The sequence below is a fragment of the Ranitomeya variabilis genome, chromosome 1, assembly GCF_051348905.1.
Source record: "Ranitomeya variabilis isolate aRanVar5 chromosome 1, aRanVar5.hap1, whole genome shotgun sequence".
Taxonomy (NCBI): domain Eukaryota; kingdom Metazoa; phylum Chordata; class Amphibia; order Anura; family Dendrobatidae; genus Ranitomeya; species Ranitomeya variabilis.
The window spans coordinates 982798485-982825681 of record NC_135232.1 but is presented as its reverse complement, the minus strand read 5'-3'; the positions used below and the strand labels follow the sequence as shown (position 1 = coordinate 982825681).

Genomic DNA, 27197 nt, shown 5'->3' with positions numbered 1-27197 from the left:
CTCACAACATAGCCTATGACGCTCTCGGGGTCCAGACGTGTGACTGTGCAAAATTTTGTGGCTGTAGCTGCTACGGTTCAGATGCCAATCCCGGACATACATACATACATACATACATACATACACACACACACACACACATTCAGCTTTATATATTAGATAGGTCTCAGGTGTGAATGGGGAGCAGGTCACTCTTACAAGGGTCACTGGAAGTTCAACATGGCACCTCATGGCAAAGAACTCTCCGAGGATCTGAAAAAAAGAATTGGTCCTCTACACAAAGATGGCCTAGACTATATGAAGATTGCCAACACCCTGAAACTGAGCTGCAGCACAGTGGCCAAGACCATACAGCGGTTTCCACTCAGAACTGGCCTCACTATGGTCGACCAAAGACATTGAGTGCACGTGATCAACATCATATCCAGAGGTTCTCTTTTCAAAATAGACGTATAAGTGCTGCCAGCAATGCTACAGGGGTGGGGGCTCAGCCTGTCAGTACTCAGACCATACGCCGCACACGGCATCACATTGGTCTGCATGGCTGTCGTCCCAGGAGGAAGTGTCTTCTTAAGATGAAGCACAAGAAAGCCCACAAACGGTTTGCTCAAGACAAGCAAACTAAGGACATGGATTACTGCAACCATGTCCTGTGCTCTGATGAGACCAAGATAAACTTCTTTGGTTCAGATGGTGTCAATGGTGTGTGGCAGCAACCAGTCAAGGAGTACAAGTGTGCCTTGCCTACAGTCAAGCATGGTGGTAGGAGTGTAATGGTTTGGGGCTGGTTGAGTGCTGCCGGCTGTGGAGAGCTACAGTTCGTTGAGGGATCCATGAATGCCAACATGTACTGTGCCAACATGTAATATGGCATACTGAAGCGGAGCATGACCCTCTCCCTTCAGAAAGTGGTCTGCAGGACAGTATTCCAACATGATAACGATCCCAAACACACCACCAAGGCTACCACTGCCTTGTTAAAGAAACAGACAGTAAAGGTGCTGGACTGGCCAAACATGTCTCCAGACTAAACCCTATTGAGCATCTGTGGGGCACCCTCAAACAGATGGTGGAGGAGCGCAAGGTCTCCAACATCCGCCAGCTCCGTGATGTCGTCAGAGGGCTGGAAGAGGATTCCAGTGGCAACCTGTGAAGCTCTAGTGAACTCCATTCCATGCCCAAGAGAGTTAAAGCAGTGCTGGAAAATAATGGTGGCCACACAATATTTTCACTTAGGCCGAGGTCACACTTGCGAGTGCAATTTGAGAAACTCTCTCGCCTCAATACCCGGCACTGCCGCTGGCACTCGAGACCGGAGGGTTCAGCTACATAGAAATACATGCAGCCGCACGCTCCAGTCCCGAGTGTCGGCGGCAGTGCTGGGTATTTAGGCGAGAGACTCGCACGAGTTTCTGACATTGCATTCGCAAGTGTGACACTGGCCTTAGGGGTGTACTCACTTTTGTGATACTGTATCTTGCACATACAGTAAAGCCGTAATTTGGCTTTTACATATGTGCAAAAAAAAAAAAGAGTGCCCTAATGTGTGAATGTAGCCTAAGGACAATTTGGAGTAGCTAGTAGGATTAGAGAGAAAGCCTCCCCGCAGGTTACCCTTCATGGGTGCGGTGGGAGCAGGTTTAAGACAAGACTTTTTTTGTCATTTCAGGCTAAAAGGAATGTAGCAGTGCACGGTAACTGGACTGGTTTCCTAAGTGGACGCAGACAAGTTTAGTGTCTTTTTCTGCTATTAGATGTAGCATGAAAATAAAGCACACATTTAATGATTCCTGAATATTGTTACTCTATACATCCCCCATGTATAGGGCCTGCTGCTCGCTGGTTACTCAGCGGGAGGCAATAAGGCCATGGGTTACCGTTTCATCTAATAGGAATATCCTCAAATGAACTCTCCTAATTTAAACAGGGTGCGCTCAGTATAGGAGGGATTGGGAAGGAGATCGTTTGTTTCTGCGGAGAGCTCGACAAATAGTTCGGGAAAAAAAAAATACAACCATGTGTGTCACTTATGGAGGTCTCTACTCGCTTCTATGCCTCGCACCACCAAGCACAGCAACATAGCAGAAGTTCACCATAGTAGCCCTACAAAGTAAAAGCCATGTTCACACATTGTGTTTTTGTCTCCAGGTTTTTATTCCTGTGGAAAAAATGCTGCGTTTTACAGTACCAGTAAAGTGAAAGCTTCCTCCACGCGCTTCTTTAGTTTTCCTTTCAGGTTTGAACCTTCAAAGCATTTTCTCAAGTCTGCGACATGTCAGGTCTTACAACGTTTTTTGCGGCATTTTCCACCCACTAAAATGAACTTTATAATGCTGTGTGCACACATTGCAGAATTCCTGCAGATCTGCAGCTTTTTTTTTCATGCAGAAACGCTGCAGATCCGCACGTGATTACAGTACAATGTAAATCAATGGCAAAAAAAAATGCTGTGCTAATGGTGCAGAAAAATCTACACAGAAAACGCACCCATTCCATTATAGAAATCTGCAGGGGTAAAAAAGGAAGAAATCCAAACAAAAATCTGCAACATGTGCACATAACAAAAAAAGGCGCAGATTCTGACCTGCGTTTTCTGCCAAGAAATGCAGAATCTGCACAGAAAATGCCAGAGTCAAATCTGCAACGTGTGCATATAGCCTAAAAAGCAAGTAAAACGCATCAAAATGGCTGAAAATACTGTGTGCACATACCCTTATAGGACATCCGGCGTCCCTATGTACAGTACAGACCAAAAGTTTGGACACACCTTCTCATTTAAAGATTTTTCTGTATTTTCATGACTATGAAAATTGTACATTCACACTAAAGGCATCAAAACTATGAATTACCACATGTGGAATTATATACTGAACAAAAAAGTGTGAAACAACTGAAATTATGTCTTATATTCTAGGTTCTTCAATGTAGCCACCTTTTGCTTTGATGACTGCTTTGCACACTCTTGGCATTCTCTTGATGAAGCGAGTAGTGTAGACTTTGCTGACAAGTGAGCAGAGCTCGTCACCATACAGTGTCTTCTCCCAGGGCTTTGTTAGAAATGAGCGCCAAAGACACGGACTTACATAATGAATAAGAGGCCAAGACGTCTTCTGTCCACGTCTTAGAGAACAACAACACGTGATACAAGTACATAACCGCCTGCGTTCATCCGGCATTCATGGGATATGAACACAAGTGACTTTGTTTTCTAAATTCAAGACCGGATTGGAGGAAGTTTTCAAAACCTTTTTCATTATCCATGTGACAAGAATAACACAAGAAGCCGGCCGCTCACAAGACAAGTAAACCGCTTTCAGCTTGCTAAACGGCTATATCCACCATCTCTGAATAATAAAGGGAATTTGTCACCAGGTTTTTTCCATCTAATCAGAGCGGCATGATGTAGAGGTAGAGAAACTGATTCCAGCACTGTCACTTAGTGGGCTGTCTACTGTAGTTTTTAGAGAGAAAAAAAAACATTGCTTAATCAGCAGATTATCACTTGAAAACTAGTAAACCTGCTGCAATGTAGTCCAACCACACCCCGACTACTGATTGGCAGCTTTCTGCCTATGCACAGTGTACACATAAAACTGTCAATCAGTGGTGTGGGCGAGATTATACAGAGCTCAGCATTCAGAGAACTAGTAGATCTGTACTAGATAAAAAAAAATGTAATCAAAACTACAGCAAGCAGCCAAATGACACATAACTGGAATCAGGGTCTCTGCCTCTAGATCATGCTGATCTCAGATGGGATAGCAACAACCTGGTGACAGATTCCCTTTAATATGAAGCATCGGTTCTGTTTCACATGCATTTTGAGCACCACTTCTCTGAAAGAGATAAACGGCTGACCAGACACCTCTCTGTTGCCATACCAGCTTTAGCACATGTAGATCCTGATTAAATTTTATGGTCACTTTCGTGGTCTCTGCTGTGGCAGTGTCACGGTGTGAGAACAGGGCCCTGGGAACTTTATCCCACTGTGCTTACATTGTATGAGGCCATGGAAGAGGAATGTCCTATTTGAACCACCTCTGGTCAGACGCACTAATTAATGTGTTCCGTATTTTCCGAAAAGCCTTATGAACATGTGTGTATTCTGACAACACATGCAAGGAGCTCATATGTTCTCCCCGTGTTTGTGTGGGTTTCCTCCCACATTCCAAAGACATGCCGATAGGGAATTTAGATTGTGAGCCCCCTCGGGGCTGCAGAATCTGTTAGCGCTATATAAAAATAAAGATTATTATTATTATTCTAGCTCCGCATCTATGGGGCTCCCATTGTAGTGGATGGGACTTTGGCTGAACCATCGTATGCCTCACATCTTTTTGATGGATTCCATAATCACTTAATAAGGATGTCCGCGATAAAAACACGTGTCAATAAGGGGAGGCCATTACGTAATAAAAGCCGGACTGGCTTATGGTACAAGACCACCAAAGCGGAGATTGGCTGCTGTCTTGTGTGCGATCGGATGCAGCCAAGGCAACAATCAAGATGTACCGGAGAAGGATCTAACAGGTAATTAACGCTTATCTTACAGTTTTATGGACCCCATTCGCCTATTGGCTTTTTTTTCTTGATCCCAGACAACCCCTTTAATTTTAGATTTCTACTGATGGTACATGATAAATCAGCCCCTTGTCACTTCTTCACAATGTGTGTGATCGAATCCTTCCTTCACGTCCATAATCCCCAAACGAAAACACCACATTCATCCCGCAGCTTCCAAAGTCACCAACAACCATCCGTCAATCCTAGAAGTAACTAGTGTGGAATCGGTCAGAAATATCCGGCTGTGGTTACTGCGATGGGGACAAATGGGGTCGACAGAAGAAGATACAAAAAAAGAATCCAAGTTTCACCTGAGAAAAATCAACCCGGCTTACGTTCTGTGGCCACCGTCCTCCACACTCCACGGTGACTGGCAGCAGCGGCCCTGCCCTTCTTACAGGCAACAAGACACAACAAGCATCGCTGATAAAGAGTGATTCAGAAAGGAAATCCTTGCCCTGAGCGGTGGCACATCGCGGCTTTCCCAACACTTGTGTCTGGATCATACATCCTGCAATAGAGGAGTCGCCACATTTGGGGCAGTTTAGCTGCTTCTTGTATTTATGGCTTCAGCAAACGGAAGTTACAGCAAAGTGATTTCAGGTGGAATCCCACTCACAGTCTATGGGGCCCTTGGAGAGTTAATTCACATTCTATTTACCCCAAGCTCAATCCCTGCATTCACTACCACAAGGGGCGTCTTTTCGGCATGCCCCTGTACATGTTTAATGCGAGGCCCTGGCAGACATATGCCCCCGTATAAGCGTAGGTCATCTGGGGCGCACCTGAGTTGGATTGCCTCGTATCTTCCAAAGAAAATTAGGTTCTAAAATATCGAGGATCTAGTGACTCCGGACAGACACCCCCAGCAGTACGTCATATGTGGCTGCTAGTGGCATCCGTACAGAAATCCGTTAGGTTAGCCATGGCCTCCGAGCTGGCACTAAACCCCAGAGGAAGAATAAAGCAGTCAGGACAAGAGCCGAGCAAGCGCTTCATACAGCCGGAGCGGGCAGACGGCCATTCCCAGCAGGCTTGGCTTCCACAAAGATCAGAAAGTCAACAGGCAGCCATGTAGGCTAGCAGGACGCTGGCACTGGACACCGCCATCTCTGCGCTCCGCAGCAGCATCGGTGCAGCAGTAATGGGCCGAGCGGCTTACAACCTTAATATAACCAATCATTAAAAACACAACGCAAAGCTGTGGGGTACGCACCTTGGCGTCTGTGTTACATCATATAATAACGCTGAATATGAAGTCCAGAAAATGGAAAGGGCCACAAATAGTGCAAATGTCATGCTGGGGCCATGTAAGAGCCGAGCTATTAAAGGGGTTGTCCAGGCTTGGGACAAAAGTCAGTTGACACTCGCATTCAACCATGCACAAAAACTATATGTGGCCATTTATATAATACAACTGTCAGATACTTAAAGGAATTGTCGAGGCGTGGGACAAGTCTGCAGGCCCTCTAACTGCAGTCTGCTGAATCGTGAGAGCAGGTGGGGTGCGCGCCATCACAATCCCCCAGTACTGATGATGTGAGCAGGAGGGCACGACACTGTATCTATGTAATTCTCATACCTGCAGTCATGGGCAGACTAGACTCATCCAGCTTCTCTCCATTTTCCGTGAAGCCAACAATATCTAGTCGGCACCGGCAATACTGGGAAATCGCGATGGTGTGCGCACTGCACGCAGTCACGATTCAGCAGTGTGCAGTCACACAGAGTGACTGCAGACATAACTCAAGACTGGACAACCCTGTTAAGTAAATGACAGCTATATATTATATAGAGTCACACTTATAACGTTTGTGCAGGTTTGAAGGAGCCTTTCAGAAATTATACAGGGAATTAAATTGTGAGCAAATCCACAGAATGGAGGAGTTATGACTAGAGCCAATAGTGCAAGACGCTTGCAAGGAATGAATGAATGAATGAATGAATGAATGAATGAATGAATGAGTGAGTGTATACACACAGCCTCATTGAGAAGCTCATTGTCCGGAGCAGAAAAGTTGCAGAGCTACGGGTCAGTAAAGTGCCCACTTTTGCACACACACATATGTGTAGCAGTGTGATGTCCTCTTTGGCCCGTAGGCAGTGTGTATGGGAACATTGCAGTGACAGGAGGTCAGGGTTCAGCACCATGGCTGCACTTAGTTGTACTTGATAAATTGCACAGTAAAGACAATAATTAAATCACGCGCCAATACAGATAAAACAACCAATGACAGTGGTGAAATCCACAGAAGACCATGCTATGAAAATTTGCAAACTCTTGAAATAAACAGGTTCTTTTGTAATCTATAAATGACGGATTTTCAGTATAGACCATCTAGAAGTGTGAACAAAGCCTTAGAGCCAAGGGTTCAAACTCCTAAAATAAGCCAAGACTTCAAACTGTTCCTGAAAAATCAGTGTTGAAAATCTTAACATTAAAAAGAATCCCATTACATAAACGGATTTTATTTCCCGAAAATACCCAATCCTACAATACAGAAGCCTATACACAAGAACATCATTGCCCCTAGCTGAAATGAAGGGCACACACGAGACATCTCTATACAATGGCCTTCACTGTACCGGGGCGGCAGGACAGACCTGGTCTATAAGTAGCTACCTATATAATCGGTGGGCTGTACTCACCCCTGTAGGTACTCGACAGCTGAAGGGTATTTCATTAACCCCTAAAAATCTGTTCAAATGAGGAAATAAAAAGAAACTTCCACTAATTCACAATCCGCTTTAGGTTAAATCCACAGAGGGGTCCCGGCTGCCGACATAAGGTCATCAGTCACTGAAGAGGCCCACAATCCAGGATGGACATTGGGGTCCTACCCCAAAGCGTCACTAGTCCTCACTGTGGTGGTTGTGTCTGGAGAACACTACAAGTGATCTCCATGCAGAGAATTAAGAACAGGAAATATCACACACTGCTTGCAGATCAGCTGGCGCAGACATCCAACCCAAGCCCTTCAAATGGCCGCCAAGCTGGATCCCAGAGGAGGAAGCATTGCAAGCGGAGAAGTCTCCCAGAGAGGACAGACCCAGGACCATGGAAGAGCCGCCAGCCACAGGGAAAGTGTGCTACTGTTCCCACAGACAGCAGGGCGGTGTGCAGCTGGCCAGTCCGGGAGTAACACAGGAGCTGCAGCCTGTCACCACTGCTCCCTCCATCAGGGCCTCCCAGTCCACATTCCTCTTCTGCACGTCAGCCACAGTCCGGAATGTCACTTCTCAGGCTGGAATGTAAACTGGTTCATCCCCAGTGGTAGTGGAATCTGGGAGCCCCCACTCACTGGGCTGCTGGGAAGGAGCGGAGGAGGGGGAATCTACCTAGCACTCCTGCTCTGGGAGGAACCTGGAGCTGTTCACACACCTGTGGTGGAGGTGTTACTGGGCTGTGTGACTGGGAGTCATTAACCCTCCACTGCCAGGTAGCCTCATCTCTGAGGACAATGTATGGCGGAGCAGGTACTACAGCCTGAGAATGGGCGATGGTGACACACACCTGTGGTGGAGGTGTTACTGGGCTGTGTTACTGGGAGTCATTAACCCTCCACTGCCAGGGAGTCATATCTCTGAGGACAATGTATGGCGGAGCAGGTACTACAGCCTGAGAATGGGCGATGGTGACACACACCTGTGGTGGAGGTGTTACTGGGCTGTGTTACTGGGAGTCATTAACCCTCCACTGCCAGGGAGTCATATCTCTGAGGACAATGTATGGCGGAGCAGGTACTACAGCCTGAGAATGGGTGATGGTGACACACACCTGTGGTGGAGGTGTTACTGGGCTGTACTGGGAGTCATTAACCCTCCACTGCCAGGTAGCCTCATCTCTGAGGACAATGTATGGCGGAGCAGGTACTACAGCCTGAGAATGGGTGATGGTGACACACACCTGTGGTGGAGGTGTTACTGGGCTGTACTGGGAGTCATTAACCCTCCACTGCCAGGGAGTCTCATCTCTGAGGACAATGTATGGCGGAGCAGGTACTACAGCCTGAGAATGGGCGATGGTGACACACACCTGTGGTGGAGGTGTTACTGGGCTGTACTGGGAGTCATTAACCCTCCACTGCCAGGTAGCCTCATCTCTGAGGACAATGTATGGCGGAGCAGGTACTACAGCCTGAGAATGGGTGATGGTGACACACACCTGTGGTGGAGGTGTTACTGGGCTGTACTGGGAGTCATTAACCCTCCACTGCCAGGGAGTCTCATCTCTGAGGACAATGTATGGCGGAGCAGGTACTACAGCCTGAGAATGGGCGATGGTGACACACACCTGTGGTGGAGGTGTTACTGGGCTGTACTGGGAGTCATTAACCCTCCACTGCCAGGGAGTCATATCTCTGAGGACAATGTATGGCGGAGCAGGTACTACAGCCTGAGAATGGGTGATGGTGACACACACCTGTGGTGGAGGTGTTACTGGAGCGGTTGTCTTACAGGGAGTCATTAACCCTTCACTGCCAGGTAGTCTCATCTCTGCAGAGGATCCCATAAGCTGCTGAGAGAAGGGTTATGAAGCAGGTCAATGTATGGTGGAGCAGATAGTGCAGCCCCAGAATGGGTGACCTTCCCACCAGACCAGAAGAATCAGAATGACACTATGAAGGGAATCGTTTAGGCCTCAGATTAGGCCAGGATCATGATCTTCAAAGAGATTGTGACTTTTTAGGAAGCTTTTTTTCCCTTGTTAACTTCCATATGAAAAGTGCAAGTTTTGAACATACCATCGGTGCCACCCATATAGCCCCAAGGAGACCCAACAAGTAAGGGGGCCCACTCCCACCTATAAACAGCTTCTGTTACAGACACACAGGGCAGTATAGGGCCCATGTACTGTTCCTGCACAGGGGCCCTCTTCTGTGTGCCCGCCCTTACATGCCCATATTTCCAGGCACTTCACAAGTTGCAGGAAGATTGGTGCATTACAGAATGGCGATCTGCCTACATGTCCATATAATAATAATAATAATAAGATGACCCACTTGGCCTCAAGTATTCTAGACACACACGGGGCCACAGCTCGCCGCCATGTCTGTGCAGCACGGCTCATATTTCTGGAGGGGCAGTCTATAGTTAGGACTAAAAGTCATTTTTGGGAAACTGTATGTACAATTGCATTAAAGACACCTTTGACCTGAACGGTTCAGTTCCTGTTGGGTTTATAATGAGGAAAACTGCGTTCAAAGTAAAAAGCGTCCATACCGGACAGACATTACCAAGTGTGCTGGCGACATCTGCACCTGCCATAGACCGTACTCATATACGTATTACCATCAGGTGTTATTGATAGATTTAATGCAAGCTACTGAAGATCTCAAGATCTTAGGCACATGGTAACAGTGAGGGTATGTGCACACGTCAGGATTTCTTGCATAAATTTTCCTGACAAAAACTGGACATTTCTGCCAGAAATCCGCATGCGTTTTTTTTCGCGTTTTTTTTCCCCGCATTTGATGCGTTTTTCGTGCGTTTTTTTTGCGGCTTTTCGCAATGCATAGAACAGCGGGAAAAACATGGAAAATCCGCAAGATTAATGAACATGCTGCTTTTTTTTTACCGCAATGCGTTTTTTTTGTGGAAAAAAACGCACCATGTGCACAAAACATGCAGAATGCATTCTAAATGATAGGATGCATAATGTATGCGTTCTTAATGAGTTTTTATAGCGTTTTTATCGAAGAAAAAAAACGCGAAAAAACCTGAATGTGTGCACATACCCTGAAGCATCTATAAGAAGTAATCCGATTCCCCATCACCCATCTGAGTAACGCCGGAGAAGCTTACGTGAGTGCAGCCTCATGATACAATACAGGGTGAGATAAAATGGAAGTGGAGCCATCCTGACACCAAACCAGCACCTGCATAGATAACATTCTTGTTGTATCTGATAAGCAGAATATGCAGGGACAAGTCTACATACAACCCCGCCACTGCCTGCAAGACACACTGGGCCTGTCCATACAGCTGGTGGAAAACATTTCATGTTTCTCCAGAAACATCTGCACAACACACAAACCTATGCAATATGCCTTCCACTGGCACCTACTGTCCCCTGCCCTCACTGCTCCTGGCCCCAGCAGGCTCCCCTGGGCCCCACCCCAGCAGGCTCCCCTGGGCCCCAGCAGGCTCCCCTGCCCTCGCTTCTCCTGGCCCCAGCAGGCTCCCCTGCTCTCGCTGCTCCTGGCCCCAGCAGGCTCCCCTGCACTCGCTGCTCCTGGCCCCAGCAGGCTCACCTGCCCTCGCTGCTCCTGGCCCCAGCAGGCTCCCCTGCCCTCGCTTCTCCTGGCCCCAGCAGGCTCACCTGCCCTCGCTGCTCCTGGCCCCAGCAGGCTCACCTGCCCTCGCTGCTCCTGGCCCCAGCAGGCTCCCCTGCCCTCGCTGCTCCTGGCCCCAGCAGGCTCCCCTGCCCTCGCTCCTGGCCCCAGCAGGCTCCCCTGCCCTCGCTGCTCCTGGCCCCAGCAGGCTCCCCTGCCCTCGCTGCTCCTGGCCCCAGCAGGCTCCCCTGCCCTCGCTGCTCCTGGCCCCAGCAGGCTCCCCTGCCCTCGCTGCTCCTGGCCCCAGCAGGCTCCCCTGCCCTCGCTGCTCCTGGCCCCAGCAGGCTCCCCTGCCCTCGCTGCTCCTGGCCCCAGCAGGCTCCCCTGCCCTCGCTGCTCCTGGCCCCAGCAGGCTCCCCTGCCCTCGCTGCTCCTGGCCCCAGCAGGCTCCCCTGCCCTCGCTGCTCCTGGCCCCAGCAGGCTCCCCTGCCCTCGCTGCTCCTGGCCCCAGCAAGCTCCCCCTGCCCTCGCTGCTCCTGGCCCCAGCAGGCTCCCTTGCAGCATCTTACTGTGTGCACACAGCACATCTGCTGAAGATCTCACTAATACCAGCTGCAGGACAGCTCAGCTATGCTGTGCATGCATTTGTGAGTCTGACCATGAAGGTCTCCATGCACTACCAATGAAATGTGGAGTTTGTAAATATTGATGAATATGGTGAAATAGTGGCCACAGAAACTACTTTCAAAACTAAATGGTCACCTCATACATAGAAATAAAAACTGTACATGTTGAGATGGATCAATCTAGGTCAGGAAACACTTAGGATTGCAGAGTAAGGGGCCTGCAGCACTGAGAAGAGGCAGGGTGCTGTTGGGAAACGTAGCTTTAGCAAATAAGAATAGGACCACCCATTCAGGTCTGAAGATGGACGCAGAGGGACAGTAAGAGGTGAAAAAAGACACTAAAAGGTACAAGGGAAAAAAAAACGGGCTTGAACTGTATGAAAAAATAAAGTCATGTAAAAATAGTGTAATATTGTGTACCCAATACTGTGGGAATAACCTTTAAGTATGGCATTACATATGAAGTATGGGATACAAAACCTGTAAAAGATCAAAAAAAAGGAAAAAAGTGTAAAGTTCAGATGCTTCTTGTTTTTTGTTCCCATCTGCATATACCTCGCCCTAAATTTGGTAACGTTGTTATAGGAATCATTCCTTAAAAATAAAAAAAAAACTCTTGAACGTAAAGTAGAATTTCCACAGCTTTTGTTTTCAGTAAGCATTAGATTTATATAGACTGCCAAAAACAAGAAAGTTATCAGATGCAATCAGGCGAACTCTCTTTTCTGAGCCTCTATTCCTGCTTTGGAACTTGCTCCTCCTTATACCAGGCCTGACACCACATTACTGTCACAAGCAGAATCATATGAGGGTCAGGCCACGTCTCACAAGATCTGTACTTCTATGCCTACAGTTCTAAAGATATTGGCCACAGGTGGTCCTGACTGGGGCATGGGACCTTCCTGGTCTGCCATTAGGATTTATCCTAAACGTTTGGTAGGTATCAGACTTATGGAATCTCCACTAATTGGACACTACACAAATTTCAGCCAAACCAGCCAATATCGATAGGTTCAGCCAACACTAATGTGTATAAGGGCGCCTACCAACAAATCATCTGGTAAGGTGACAATTGGCATGTCCGATTTCGGACTATCGTTTTTTTTATCCCCGAGATTAGCGGTCGTCAAAGATGTCCATCGGTGGCCTTCTCAGAGAACACACGAGCACTCAGCCAAACAAGCGTTCCTGTGTAAGGGAGAGCAGGTGTTTTTGAATAAGACCTGCTTCAAAATAAACGCCTGAAAAACGGAGTATGCACATACCCAAGATTATTTCATGCAAGCAGATAAATTTGCTTTAACGAGCGCTAATTGCAAATATAGCAAAATAGTTTCGATCCGCAACTCTTCTAGAGTAGAACGCCACGATGCAGGAGAGGTGCCAGTCTGTTACACAGGCCTTAGGCCAAAGCCATGGCATGTGTGCAACACCCCACATCTAGTGACACAATGTACCCATTCAGAGCAGGCTGAACAATAGCTGACTGTTTTATTGCACGTGGTAGAGGCAGATTTCTCTAAACCTGTATTGTTCCGCACAAATAATGGCCCTGATCACCTGCACAGCAGGTAAATACAAGACATAATGGACCAAGAGTCACAATCCACCTACACAGGTAACAATGACAATGTAGGAGGGGGCTCAGTGAATACAGTCAGATTATGAGTAATTAGCCCACATACCCAGGATGTGGGGCGGGGTGGGCTACAGAAGGAAGCCATACAACTATACTCCGTTCACTTTTATGTGGCTCATTAATGAACAATGCTCTTTATATGCACAAATCCTTGGGGAGGGGATATATTAGCTGCTGATTTTCTCACAACTACTAAGTACGGTAATAGACCCTCAAAGGTCTGGGAGAAGCAGATGTAGCAAGAACGGTGTAAAGCCAGAAACCCTAACAATTTGCATTATGGATCTATAGGATGTAAGTCTCCCCTCTGTACCAGTCTGTCATCATAAATTTGTGTACTGTAAAAGATATCTATAACCCTGTATGTAACCCTTTCTCATGTACAGCACCATGGAATTAATGGTGCTATATAAATAAATAATAATATACGGGTCCACGCGGGGATGTATAATGACATCGTACTCTATGAGTATCTAAGGTGATTGGCCACTTGTATTATGCAGCAGCCGAATGTTACATGGTAGCTCTTATTTTTGACAAATGTCTGGCAGCGAAGTTCTATTTTGTTTTTATAAGGAAACGACACAGTAAATGTAACAATGGCACCTTGTGGGAGTCTGGTCGCACGTGTCAGCAGGGTAACATGTGCTGGTCACAGTTTAGAACAAGCAGTGAAATGTGTATTCTGAAAAATGAACTATTGCAATAAACACTGGCGTGCTGTTCACAGAGGCTTCATGGGGGGACGTCACGCACATGCTGCACGTACATGGCCACCACATACCAGATTCAGGAGCTCCACGGCTGTCTGACAGCTGGTCACTAGCCACTCGCATCCATGGAGCAGCCCTTCCAGAGCACAGAGGGGGAGCATGGCTGGCATCGCCATCTACCGCCAAGGTCAAACTGCCTAAGCCCACCAAACAGTACGACATACAGAGACCAGGCATGGAAAATGCTGCCGCATGGCAGGGCTCCAAGCCCGGCCGTAAGCACCCACATGTAGGCTTATAACTCACTACATGTCTCAGCCAAGGCAAATGGCTATATGAAGTTCCAAGGGGATTGCCCGACTTAGAAAGTAATCACCTTTCCACAGGATCCACGATAACTATGTTTAATGCAGAGGTCCCACCGCTAAGACCCCCAGACTTCAAAATCTGTGACCGGTTTTATTAGAATGGAGCTGTGGCGTTACTGTCCATGTTGGCTTGTGCATGCAGTTTGATCTGTGGACAGCATGGTGGAGGGGAGAAACTGGGCACAATGGTGTATACGTTTGTTGGAAAAGAGTCATTCATTTCACTTAAATCCCTGGCATTTTTATACATAGGAGTCCAGTGGGCGGTCCTACTAGCAACTGACAGCCATCTCCGCATTCTGCCATACAGGGAAGACAGTCAGTATAGGACCGACCATCCACCAGGGATTTCGATGAATAAAATACAAGTTATACTGAAGGTTTTCCTACAAAAATGTCTAACAATCTGATCAGCTCCTCTCTCGGTCTAGGACATCCTGCCTGCAGACCAGGCGCCATTTTCTACATGATAGGTTCCCTTTAATGTGTGTCAGCCATATTTTTCTGTTAGAATTCAGTTTCAGTCTGTCTGTATACATATATATTGGGCAGACTTCTCTCTACAAACAAGTCATCAGTTTCTCAGAACTTAAAAGGGCTGACAGAGTTCCTAGTTAAAAAGGAAGCCAGGCTTTTCCCTGCCCAGTAAGTCTCATGACACAGTGTGCCGTCATTCTCCGTTTTTGGTGGGTAAGCACTTACTAGTAGCAGTGCTGCACTAAGAAGAAGTGGACTGGTGCGGATCCGCCATCTGAGGAACTTCCTAGTCTTAGTTCTTTGACACTTCAGTCATGAGCCTGCCCTGAGGATCCTTCTGTGTCCAGTGACCTCTTCATAGCTACGTGACATGTCCATTTCTCATGGGTTCTCCTGCTGACTGCTCCACAGCATCCAGTGAAGACCCCTTTTAGTCTCCACTGCCATTCTCTGCATGTCATCTCCTCTGATCTTTAGAAGCCTGGCTTCCAGTATGCACCCCTCCCCCTCCCATTCAATTCATGGTGTCCCACAGAGTCTTCTATTCTTCTCCTAGAACTATTGACTGGGTGAGTTTATCATTCCAGTGTCCTCCTGCTGTTTGATCTTTGCTGAGCAGAAATACTGAAGCATCACAAAAATGTTAGTATGACATCTATTAAAAGCAATTTCCATCTGTGGATCACCTTAAAGGGGTTTCTTACTTCATACTGAAAATATATGTTACATGGGTAGTTTTCTAATGACCATTTCTGCAGGTTCTGCTTGCAGTCAGTGAACAGAAACATTCTTGGTGCTGTCAGACGTAGAGCAACGATCCCTTCTGTAATGATCTGTATGAGAAGAACCTCCTATGTCTACTTGGTGGAGCTTCTGGACATCTCCTGAAAACAGGGAAGACCTATTGGACCCCTCACAGAGCAGACAAGTCTCTCACAGCTGGAAGTCTAGGAGGAGCCTTCAGCCACAGACGATTCCCCCCATCACCCACCGACTAGTTATCCATATAACACAATGTGTGTACACAACTTGTCTACAGAACATGATAATAAAGCTAGTTTTATTACACTATTATATATACACTGCTCAAAAAAATAAAGGGAGCACTTAAACAACAGAATATAACTCCAAGTAAACTTCTGTGAAATCAAACTGCTTGACAATCAATTTCACATGCTGTTGTGCAAATGAAATAGACAACAGATGGAAATTATTGGCAATTATCAAGACACACTCAATAAAAGAGTGGTTCTGCAGGTGGGAATCACAGACCACATCTCAGTACCAATGCTTTCTGGCTGATGTTTTGGTCACTTTTGAATGTCGGTTGTGCTTTCACACTCGTGGTAGCACGAGACAGACTCTACAACCCACACAAGTGGCTCAGATAGTGCAGCTCATCCAGGATGGCACATCAATGCGAGCTGTGGCAAGAAGGTTTGCTGTGTCTGTCAGCGTAGTGTCCAGAGGCTGGAGGTGCTACCAGGAGACAGGCCAGTACACCAAGAGATGTGGAGGGAGACGTAGGAGGGCAACAACCCAGCAGCAGGATCGCTACCTCAGCCTTTGTGCAAGGAGGAACAGGAGGAGCACTGCCAGAGCCTTGCAAAATGAGCTCCTGCAGGCCACAAATGTGCATGTGTCTGCACAAACGGTTGGAAACCGACTCCATGAGGATAGTCTGAGTGCCCGACGTCCACAGATGGGGGTTGTGCTCACAGAGCAACACCGTGCAGGACGCAAGGCATTTGCCACAGAACACCAGAATTGGTAAATTTGCCACTGGCGCCCTGTGCTCTTCACAGATGAAAGCGGGTTCACACTGAGCACATGTGACAGAGTCTGGAGACGCCGTGGAGAGCGATCTGCTGCCTGCAACATCCTTCAGCATGACCGGATTGGCAGTGGGTCAGTAATGGTGTGGGGTGGCATTTCTTTGGAGGGCCGCACAGCCCTCCATGTGCTCGCTAGAGGTAGCCTGACTGCCATTAGGTACCGAGATGAGCTCCTTAGACCCGTTGTGAGGCCATATGCTAGTGCGGTTGGCCCTGGATTTCTCCTAATGCAGGACAATGCCAGACCTTTAGTGTCAGTGTGACATCAGTTTTTCACATATGCACAAAAAAAAAAATTCCAAGCTTCTACCCATTAAACAGCGCACTCAAATGATACACAGATGGCATTAACATGATGTACGTTTTTTTTTACCCATGACTGATTACAGTGTTTGTCTGGGTCTAGCATTGGTGGCCTATCCTTCGCTTAGGTCATCAATGTCTGATGAGTGGGGGTGCGACACCAGGCATCCCTGCCGATCAACTGCTCTCTATGTCGGCAGCAGCAGGAACTGCTCAGTTACAGCCTAGGCCAGGTAACGCCAGTCCGCCACTATAGCCAATCAATAGGGGTGGATGTGCAGTACCTGGCTACGGCCACTACTTTATCGATGGAGCTGTGCAGTGCCGTAACATAGCAGTTAAAAACAGGTATGTCTATCACAAAAGAAAGGGGGTTAAAAAAAAAAAAAAAAGGATGTGTCCATTTTTCCATGTGTACTATTGATTTATTTTAGAAGAATCACATAAATGGTTATTCTTTAACAATATGGCTGCATGTCAAAATGGTCTGTAAAATGAGTGGTGTTAAAGCACAGTTCTTTGACCAAAGCATCTTCTATTAGTCTGAAGCCTTCTCCACATCCCATTACCATATAGTAGGCATATCGCTGTAAAACGAGCACACGTACAACCAGTAGTATTTTGTGGGGGTTTCACATATTGGACGACAAGAAAAAATGAGATAGTATATGTAGCTACATGTAACCAGCATGCAGACAATGTAAACTATCTGTTACAGAGAGCCTAGACATGCCCTACAGAGGGCATTACTGCCACCCAGGCCAAGAATGTATGGCTCTGTAAGATACTATGTACTAGGGTGACACACATGCCACCGTGCTGAGGCACACCGTGACTAACCTCCGCAGTACGTAACGGTAGGGACTCCGCCTGCCTCATACGGCCCGTCACATTACAGCCGAAGATCCAGCAATATTATCAGTACGATGACACATCCTGACACACGAGCCGGGCAATACTCATTAGGTCAGGATAATGTCCCGGACCGTCAGCATTCACCTACACGGCCACTGATCAGAAATATCCCAAAATCTAGAGGTGGCTTCTTCTCCAGATACTTAGCAGGTCTCCCTGTTGTGCAGTTTGGGGGCTGTACTGTCCGATGAGGACCCCTTCCCTGACTATCCCCCTCCCCAGCACATTCTTGCACTAGAATATATCTTTATAAGAATGTTAGCACTGCAGGCATTGTGACAGGCATCATCAACTGTCCACAGCGTAGGTGATACATGTAAGATCCTGGGGGTCCAACTGTGTGAAACTACTGATCCCACGGACCAGGGTCTTAAAGGCCCCTATGTGGAAAGAATAGTTTGCATGTGTGTCCAACAATCCACTGACGTCTATAGGAAGCCATCTACATTAGTTCCACAGAAATGAAAGGTGCACTGCCACAGAAGACCTGGGGACCCCCTTCCTTGGATCATTATATGATATGGATAGGAGGATACACATTCAGTGGGAAAGCCCCTAGAAGGCAACCTTATGCCTGATTTTGGTGGACAGTGGTAGAAGGGACTGTCGAGGAGCTAGTTCATAAAATGCAATATAACTAAACATTAATGCATGCAAAGGCCAATGATTAATGACAATAATAAAGTAATAACCAGACGTTTCACACACAGCTTCCTCAGGGGTGAATGACAATTGTTCAGCCCATGTCAAGGCAAAAAAAAGGATCAAGCATGTTACTCAACATGTCTGATCCTTCAGTCTCAGTTCAGCTAATCCAAGAGGTACTTGGCATAAGGCTTCCATCTCACGCTCTCCATTCAGAATACATCTAAACTAAAGCTATGTTCACATGTCCAGTAATCGTCCCGTTAGAATGGATCCAGCAGCAGCAGGCATAACTTTTCCTTTTTCAAAAAACTGATTTCAGCTGTATCCGTTTAACATTGAAGTCTATGGAAGACCCGATCCGTTAATTAGTAATCCGTGTTTCTTTCTTTTGCAACTAATCCAGTGAGCAAAAAACTGATCCTTTTCAAATGAAAGAAAAACTGATGGTTGATTAACGGATTTGTTTTCCATAGACTTCAATGTTAAAAGTACAGATCTGCATCCGTTCTAACTGATGATCGCTGGACATGTGAGCATAAGAGTGTATGTGGAGGTGAGGAGCACTCGAGAGGTTTGGCCAACAGCTACTGATGACCAGCTTTAGAGAAAGCCAAGTTTCCCAATAAATGCTCAGACTTCATGACCTTCAATTATTCACATTTTCTAGTAAGAAACCCCACTGAGAAGCGATTCACGTTCACTAGAATGATTGCTGGTGATTCACACACTACAGAAAGGGGCAACTACATATACCACCAGAGGAACCTTGAAAAAGAGGGCTCTCAGCAAGTAGGAGGAACACACAAGACAAAAGGGATTTAGAAGGCAGGTCTCTACAGGGAAGAAGAAAATGGGCCAATTATTACCATTGTTTCCCATCCATGTAGTAAAAAGAATATTAAGGAAATGGGCTCCTGACAATAATGAATGCGCTTTACAATCCATAATCCATCTTAGATCGGTGGGGAGAGGCAGGAAATGACTTTTTTAGAAAGTTACTTGGTGGGTAAAACTTACAAAGACAAGAGCAGAAAAGGACATACAGCTCAGGAAAAAATTAAGAGACCACCACATAAAAACCCTGTCATGGGCAGCCCAATCTCCAGACCTGAACCCCATTGAAAACCTCTGGAATGTAATGAAGAGGATGATGGATAGTCACAAGCCATCAAACAAAGAAGAACTGCTGACATTTTTGTGCCAGAAGCCGTGTGAAAGACTGGTGGAAAGCATGCCAAGACGCATGAAAGCTGTGATTAAAAATCATGGTTATTCCACAAAATATTGATTTCTGATCTCTTCCTGAGTTAAAACATTAGTATTGTTGTTTCTAAATGATTATGAACTTGTTTTCTTTGCGTTATTTGAGGTCTGAAAGCACTGGGGTTTTCTTTATTTTGACCATTTCTCCTTTTCAGAAAAAAATAGAAAATTTATTGCTTGGAAATTCAGAGACACGTTGTCAGAAGTTTATATACTAAAAGAACAATTTACATTTTACTCAAAAATATACCTATAAGGCCTTGTTCACACTATCCTTTTTTAGCTGCGGATTTTTCAGCTGCGGATTTGGAAAAACCGCAGTGCAAAACCGCGGTGGTTTTCACTGCGGTTTTTTGTGCGGTTTCTACTGCGGATTCCACTGCAGGTTTCCAACTGCACTTTCCTATTGGTGCAGGTGGAAAACCGCTGCGGAATCCGCAGAAAGAATTGACATGCTACTTCTTTTTTTCCCGCCGAAAATCCGCGCTGATTTTCAAGCGGAAAAACGCAAAGTGGGCACAGCGGTTTTTGTTTTCCATAGGGTAACATTGTACTGTACCCTGCATGGAAAACGGCTGCGGATCCGCAGCTGCAAATCCGCTGCGGATCCGCAGCAAAAACCGCAAAGTGTGAACATAGCCTAAAGAGGAAAATCAGACAAACTGAACATTTTGCAGTGGTCTCTTCATTTTTGCCAGAGCTGTATGTCATACATGACGGACCCATGCTAACAAAGAAGACCGCGTCCTTGTCTCAATCCACCAAGTCAAATTCTTTTCACCTAATGAACAGAGGGAGATGTAGGATTGTGGCCCAATGTCTGAGAAGTGTGCCAGTCCCAGGGCGGCAGATGCCAACATCCATCAGCAGGGCACACATCCTGAGGATGGATACAAAGAAGGGCTGTTGGGAGCGTCAGGTCGCCCTGCCATTGTTTTCTACTCAGAACACTAGATAAACTTAACACAGGGTGCGTCTCTGAAGCTTTGCCCATTTGTTCCCTACAGACGCATGTGTCTGAGAAAGATCTCAGGAGACTTGAGAAATATGGCGGTCAGCTCGACCATTTCCTCCAAAAACCTATAGAGTAAATGGATTATTAACCTGTACATTTTCTGTCTTTATGCTTTCATTTTTATTCCCCTTCCTGAAAGGACCATAACAATTTTGTTACTGTCGTTATAGAAAATATGAGGGCTTGTTGTTTTTTTTGTGGAACAAGATGTTCTTTTGAATGACACCAGTGTATATAGAAGTATATAATGACTGTATTCTATTCAAATGTGGGAACATGGTGAAAATAACACGCAATTCCGCTAGTGAGTTTTGTGGGGTTGTGTTATTTGGGGTTTATTGTGCTGAAAATTCATCTGACAGTTTGGTTCTTCATGTCACTACGATTCTGTCTATACCAAACTTTTAGGGTTTTTTCCTCCTGGGGCTAAAAATGAAAATTTTGTAAAAAAAAATAAAAATAAAATACAACACATTGGGGTTTGCATTGCCATTTTCTGAAACCAGGAACTTAAAAAATATATAGTCGCTGAAACGGCGTCAGCTCGGTTCTACATGCCACCTTGGCATCTGTATTGATATTTTGGGGCACATACAGTGCCTTGCAAAAGTATTTGGCCCCCAGGAACTTTTCAACCTTTTCCCATGCTTCAAACATAAAGATACCAAATGTAAATTTTTGGTGAAGAATCAACAACAAGTGGAACACAATTGTGAAGTTGAGCAAAATTTATTGGTTATTTTAAATTTTTGTGGAAATTCAAAAACTGAAAAGTGGGGCGTGCAATATTTTTCGTCCCCTTTAACTTAATACTTTGTTGCACCACCTTTTGCTGCGATTACAGCTGAAAGTCGCTTGGGGTTTTGTCTCTATCAGTTTTGTACATCGAGAGACTGAAATTCTTGCCCATTCTTCCTCGGCAAACCGCTCGAGCTCAGTGAGGTTTGATGGAGATCGTTTGTGAACAGCAGTTTTCAGCTCTTTCCACAGATTCTCGATTGGATTGAGGTCTGGACTTTGACTGGTTCATTCTAACACCTGGATACGTTTATTTGTGAACCATTCCATTGTAGATTCTGCTTTATGTTTGGGATCATTGTCTTGTTGGAAGACAAATCTCCGTCCCAGTCTCAGGTCTTTTGCAGACTCCAACAGGTTTTCTTCAAGAATGGTCCCGTATTTGGCTCAATTCATCTTATCATCAATCCCTGCAGAAGAAAAGCAGGCCCAAACCATGATTCTGACACCACCATGTTTGACAGTGGGGATGGTGTGTTCAGGGTGATGAGCTGTGTTGCCTTTACGTCAAACATATAATTTGGCATTGTTGCCAAATAGTTCGATTTTGGTTTCATCTGACCAGAGCACCTTCTTCCACATGTTTGGTGTGTCTCCCAGGTGGCTTGTTGCAAACTTTACACAACACTTTTTATGGATATCTTTGAGAAATGGCTTTCCTCTTGCCACTCTTCAATAAAGGCCAGATTTGTGCAGTGTAGGACTGATTGTTGTCTTATGGACAGAAGGACCTACCTCAGCTGTAGATCTCTGCAGTTCATCCAGAGTGATCATGGGCCTCTTGGCTGCATCTCTGATCAGTCTTCTCCTTGTTTGAGATCACAGTTTAGAGGGATGGCCAGGTCTTGGTAGATTTGCAGTGGTATGATACTCCTTCCATTTCAATATGATCGCTTGCACAGTGCTCCTTTGGATGTTTAAAGTGTTGGAAATCATTATGTATCCAAATCCGGCTTTAAACTTCTCCACAACAGTATCACGGACCTGCCTGTTGTGTTCCTTCTCTTCATGATGCTCTCAGTGCTTCAAACAGAATCCTGAGACTATCACAGAGCAGATGCATTTATACGGAGACTGGATTACACACAGGTGGGTTATATTTATCATCATTAGGCATTTAGGACAACATTGGATCAGTCAGAGATCGACAATGAACTTCTGGAGTGAGTTTGCTGCACTGAAAGTAAAGGGCCAAATAATATTGTACGCTCCACTTTTCAGTTTTTGAACTTCCACAAAAATGTAAAATAACCAATAAATTTCAATCAACTTCACAATTGTGTTCCACTTGTTGTTTATTCATCACCAAAAATTTACATTTGGTATCTTTATGTTTGAAGCATGATATGTGGGAAAAGGTTGAAAAGTTCCAGGGGGCCGAATACTCTTGCAAGGCACTGTACAATATTTTGATCACTTAATATTTTCAGTGCGGAAATACGACTACCGAAAAATGCAATTGTGAAGTTTTTTAATTTGTTTTTTTTTTTGGTGTTTAAAGAGCGGTTTAAATAATTTTATTTCTTAATTGATCACACTTTTATAGATGCAGAAACACCAAATACGTTTTTTTTATCTATTTTTAAATGGACAAAATAGGGTGATTTTAACTCTTCATTTTTAATATTTTCAAAAAACAATTTACTTTATCTTTCCATCCCCTTAGGGGACTTGAAACGGCGGATTATTTAGGTGCAATATATATTCTAAATGCTGCAAAACTTGAAGGAAGAATGACATTGTGCTATGAAGGTCAGCCACCCATCAGAGCCCCACTATCGCATCAAAGGCCAATAGATGCCAGTAGTGATGAGGGAATATACTCGTTACTCGAGATTTCTCGAGCACGATCGGGGGTCCACCGAGTATTTTTTAGTGCTCGGAGATTTAGTTTTTCTTGCCGCAGCTGAATGATTTACATCTGTTAGCCAGCATAAGTACATGTGGGGTTGCCTGGTTGCTACGGAATCCCCACATGTACTTATGCAGGCTACAGATGTAAATCATTCAGCTGCGGCAAGAAAAACTAAATATCCGAGCACTAAAAAATACTCGGAGGACCCCAGAGCGTGCTCGAGAAATCTCGAGTAATGAGTATATTCGCTCATCACTAGATGCCAGTGCACTAGCACATGGCAACCAAGCCATTTAAACGCCACTGACAGTGATTGACAAAAGCATCTAAATTGCTAAATAGGAGCAATAGGAGATAGGTGACACTCGCTGGGTGCACCCTCTGCGACCCATGTGAAGGAAATTAACATTACATGGTTGGAAAGGGATTAGTCTCATCTAGTGGGTATATATTCTAAAAAATGTATTTGAATGAGTCAAATAATGATGAAAGCTTTACACAATAAGGTCATGCCTTCCATCATTGCTGCCTTTGTAATTTTTTTTTAGTTTTATGTATTTCTAGACTATTAACAGTTAAAGAAACCATTTTCTAAAGTGTAACCTTTTCAGACGACCTCCTAAAATTGCACTGAATAATGCTGGGTAAATCCTGCTAATACCAGAAGGACCTGTATTGGAAACCAAGAAGTTACACCAAGCGACTATGCTTCATTTTATCATTTTAAGACCATCCCTGCCGATTGTTAAATCTGTGTATAGAGGCTGGACAATCCCTTTAAAGGCGCAATGGATGTCATAGTGAACAGTATTATTATTATTATATACTCTGCACAATAGTTATTTGGACCCTAAAGCTGGCCATAGACAGTACATGGAGAACTAATCAATGTCTCCCGAACCAGATACATAATATGTAAAACATTTTATATCATGGCCAAACTCAATAATCCAAAATGGACATTCCTTGACAATTAAATCCTACAATATACATGAAGTTAATCTCCACAAGCAAAGGGAAGTATCGCACAAACATATATTTAAGTAGCTGAAGAGCCCGGCGTTGCCTGGGCATAGTAACTAACTGTGGTTGGACATAACAAATTACAATGATTATATTGTACATAAAAACATTTCACATCATATACTCAACACTACAGATTTGCAACAAAAATTAACTAAATGATTATCCAAGTATTGATAGTATTTTATTTTCAACTCAATTCAAGAGCCTTTTGATAAACAACATTTTTGGTTTTTCCTTCCGGTGCAAAGATGAACAGATTTCTGGCAGTTCCAACTCTTGAACAGGCCACGTAAGGTTGACCATGAGAAAAGCATGGAGATTGCAAATCGATCCCTACTACTTTCAAGGGCTGTCCCTGAGCCTTGTTAATGGACATTGCAAATGCCAGTCTAACTGGAAACTCGAGGCATTTAAAATCAAAAGGCAAATCAGATGGAACGAGTGGAATTCTTGGAATGAAAAGGTCCTCTCCTTTGGCACATCCTGTCAAAATGGTTGCTTCAATTACATATGTAAACAGGTTCTTAATCAAGAGTCTTGTTCCATTACACAGCTTTGGTGGATCTAAATTTCTCAACAGCAGAATAGGTGCTCCAGGTTTTAGAAAGAGTTTATGCGGGCTGTGTATCTAATCCTATCCTGTGTGATACTGTCTGCTGAGCCATGTATCTAATCCTATCCTGTGTGATACTGTCTGTTGAGTGGGTGGGGCTTGATACATACACACACACTCAGCTTTATATATATAGATTAGTTGAAATAGAGTGACACACTAAGGTGCATGAAATTCCAATCTAGATCACAAGAGAGACCATGAATCAAGTCAAAATCACCTACTCATAGTAATAATAATAATAATTAATAATAATTTTTATTTATATAGCGCCAACATATTCCTCAGCACTTTACAATATACTGACACTTTAATATACTGACTATCTAAGCTATTCATAAATCAGGGAGAGTAGAAAGTGCCAGTGCATGTATTTCACATTTGTGCATACTATTGGAACCTCCTAGATATGGCAATCGATCGATACCCACTTTATCAAATAAAAGGTTATATTCAATGTGGTATATAAGGATCAATGCATGAAGTGCACAACTCAAGTTCGTATTAAAGGTCTACAGCGAATGGAGTCACCTTGCCCATGATAAGCCTGTGTGGATCTGCTACAGCAGCAGCCCCAACGCGCGTTTCACATGGGCTTCCTTGGGGGCATAAATTTCACTTACTTATTGTGGATTTGCAGCCATTTACATTTGTGATTATCGCTTTATGACCGATTTTATTCCATGTTATATTTGTCAGCCTGTTCTATTTGAATTAATAAAATATATTTTGGAACAATACTTCCCTTTTTTTGTGGACCTTAACTTAATGTTCTTAGTACATGGATAACAGTAGCTCAACTTGGTATCAACCTGCACTGCAATAGCCAAAGCCAATCAGCAGAAGTACATGGCCATTGGCCACACAATCGGCTGAAATAGCCCAAATCGATTTCCACACTTTACATAATGACTACAGCCAGTTTGGCTTATAAATATGGAGAATTTTATTGCAGAACACACAGCCTTAAATATGGGAATGTCAAGATGTGATCATCTAGAAATTAGTGGTACGGTTCGAGCTGTCATACTGGGATGGAAAAATCCAGAGCGCTATTTAGCCAATGCACCTAGTTATGGGGTCGGCAAAAACCATGACAACAAAGACTGACAGGGAGTAGCACAGAGGTCACACTGGAGTCAGCACTGGAAGTAAGACAGGCAGATTGTGGCATTTTTAAAACAAACAGCGCTGTGCACTGCATAGTGGTGATTCAAAGGTACTGCAGCTCAGCTCCCCGTCACTGATGTCATCTATTAAAGGAGGCCTAAAAGCCATCACTGGTTGGGAGCATATCCCCTTGTCTACACAGTGATGTGCTGCTGTCAACAACAGGAGAAAGATCGTTCGCTGGAACGCACTTCTGATCATTGCTTGGTGCAAGTGGTCCGAAATGAGCACTGATTGACCTCACAACCTGCCCGCCCATGTAAAAAGACCCATACTCTGAACAATCTGCAGATCTCACACAGAAAATGTAAGAATTCAACACCTACCACGTCCGATCAATGACAGATCAATGACAGATCAATGACAGATCAATGACAGATCAATGACAGATCAATGACAGATCAATGACAGATCAATGACAGATCAATGACAGATCAATGACAGATCAATGACAGATGACTGCAAACTCTCCAGTATTTTAATGCTGATTATATATTCATCTCATACATACTTGTCATGGTCCCCAATGGCAAGGGAACGTCAGAGAACATAAATAACAGAACAGCTCTTGGGTGATGGAATCTCGAGCTGACCGTGAGCTAAACCTACTACACAACTAACAGTGGCCGGGTGGCGTACCTACGTTTTATCCCTAGACGCCTAGCGCCAGCCGGAGGACTAACTAACCCTAATAGAGGAAAAGACAGACCTGGCTTACCTCTAGGGAAATTCCCCCAAAAAGGAGACAGAAGCCCCCCACATATATTGACGGTGAGTTCAGAGGAAAAGACATACGCAGTATGAAGGTAGGTTCAGCAAAGCGAGGTCCGCTTACTAGATAGCAAGAAGATACAATAGGGAACTTCACGGTCAGCTGAAAACCCTATTAAAATACCATCCTGAAATTACTTTAAGACTCATGTGTCAACTCATGACACCGGAGTGGCAATTTCGGCCCACAAGAGCTTCCAGCTACAGAAAAATAACATAACTGTGAACTGGAACAAAAATGCAAAACAAACTTAGGACTAAGAGACCAACTTAGCTGATAGTAGTCTAGAAGCAGGAACATGCAACAGAAAGGCTCTGGTTACA

At 44.9% G+C, this 27197-nt stretch overlaps 1 protein-coding gene across 14 annotated transcripts in view; it reads right to left on the bottom strand.

Annotated features, from left to right (window-relative positions):
- Window positions 1-27197, bottom strand: part of RAPGEF2 (Rap guanine nucleotide exchange factor 2) — a 258968-nt gene that overhangs the window by 106165 nt on the left and 125606 nt on the right. Inside the window, exon 1 of one of the 14 annotated variants that reach the window (XM_077279426.1) lies at window positions 7213-7827. The exons of the other annotated variants lie outside the window; for them this stretch is intronic. Within the exon in view, the coding sequence (XP_077135541.1) occupies window positions 7213-7247 (35 nt within the window). The 5' untranslated portion in view covers window positions 7248-7827. Of the gene's footprint in view, window positions 1-7212; window positions 7828-27197 lie in introns of those variants that run through there. 14 annotated transcript variants of the gene reach the window in all.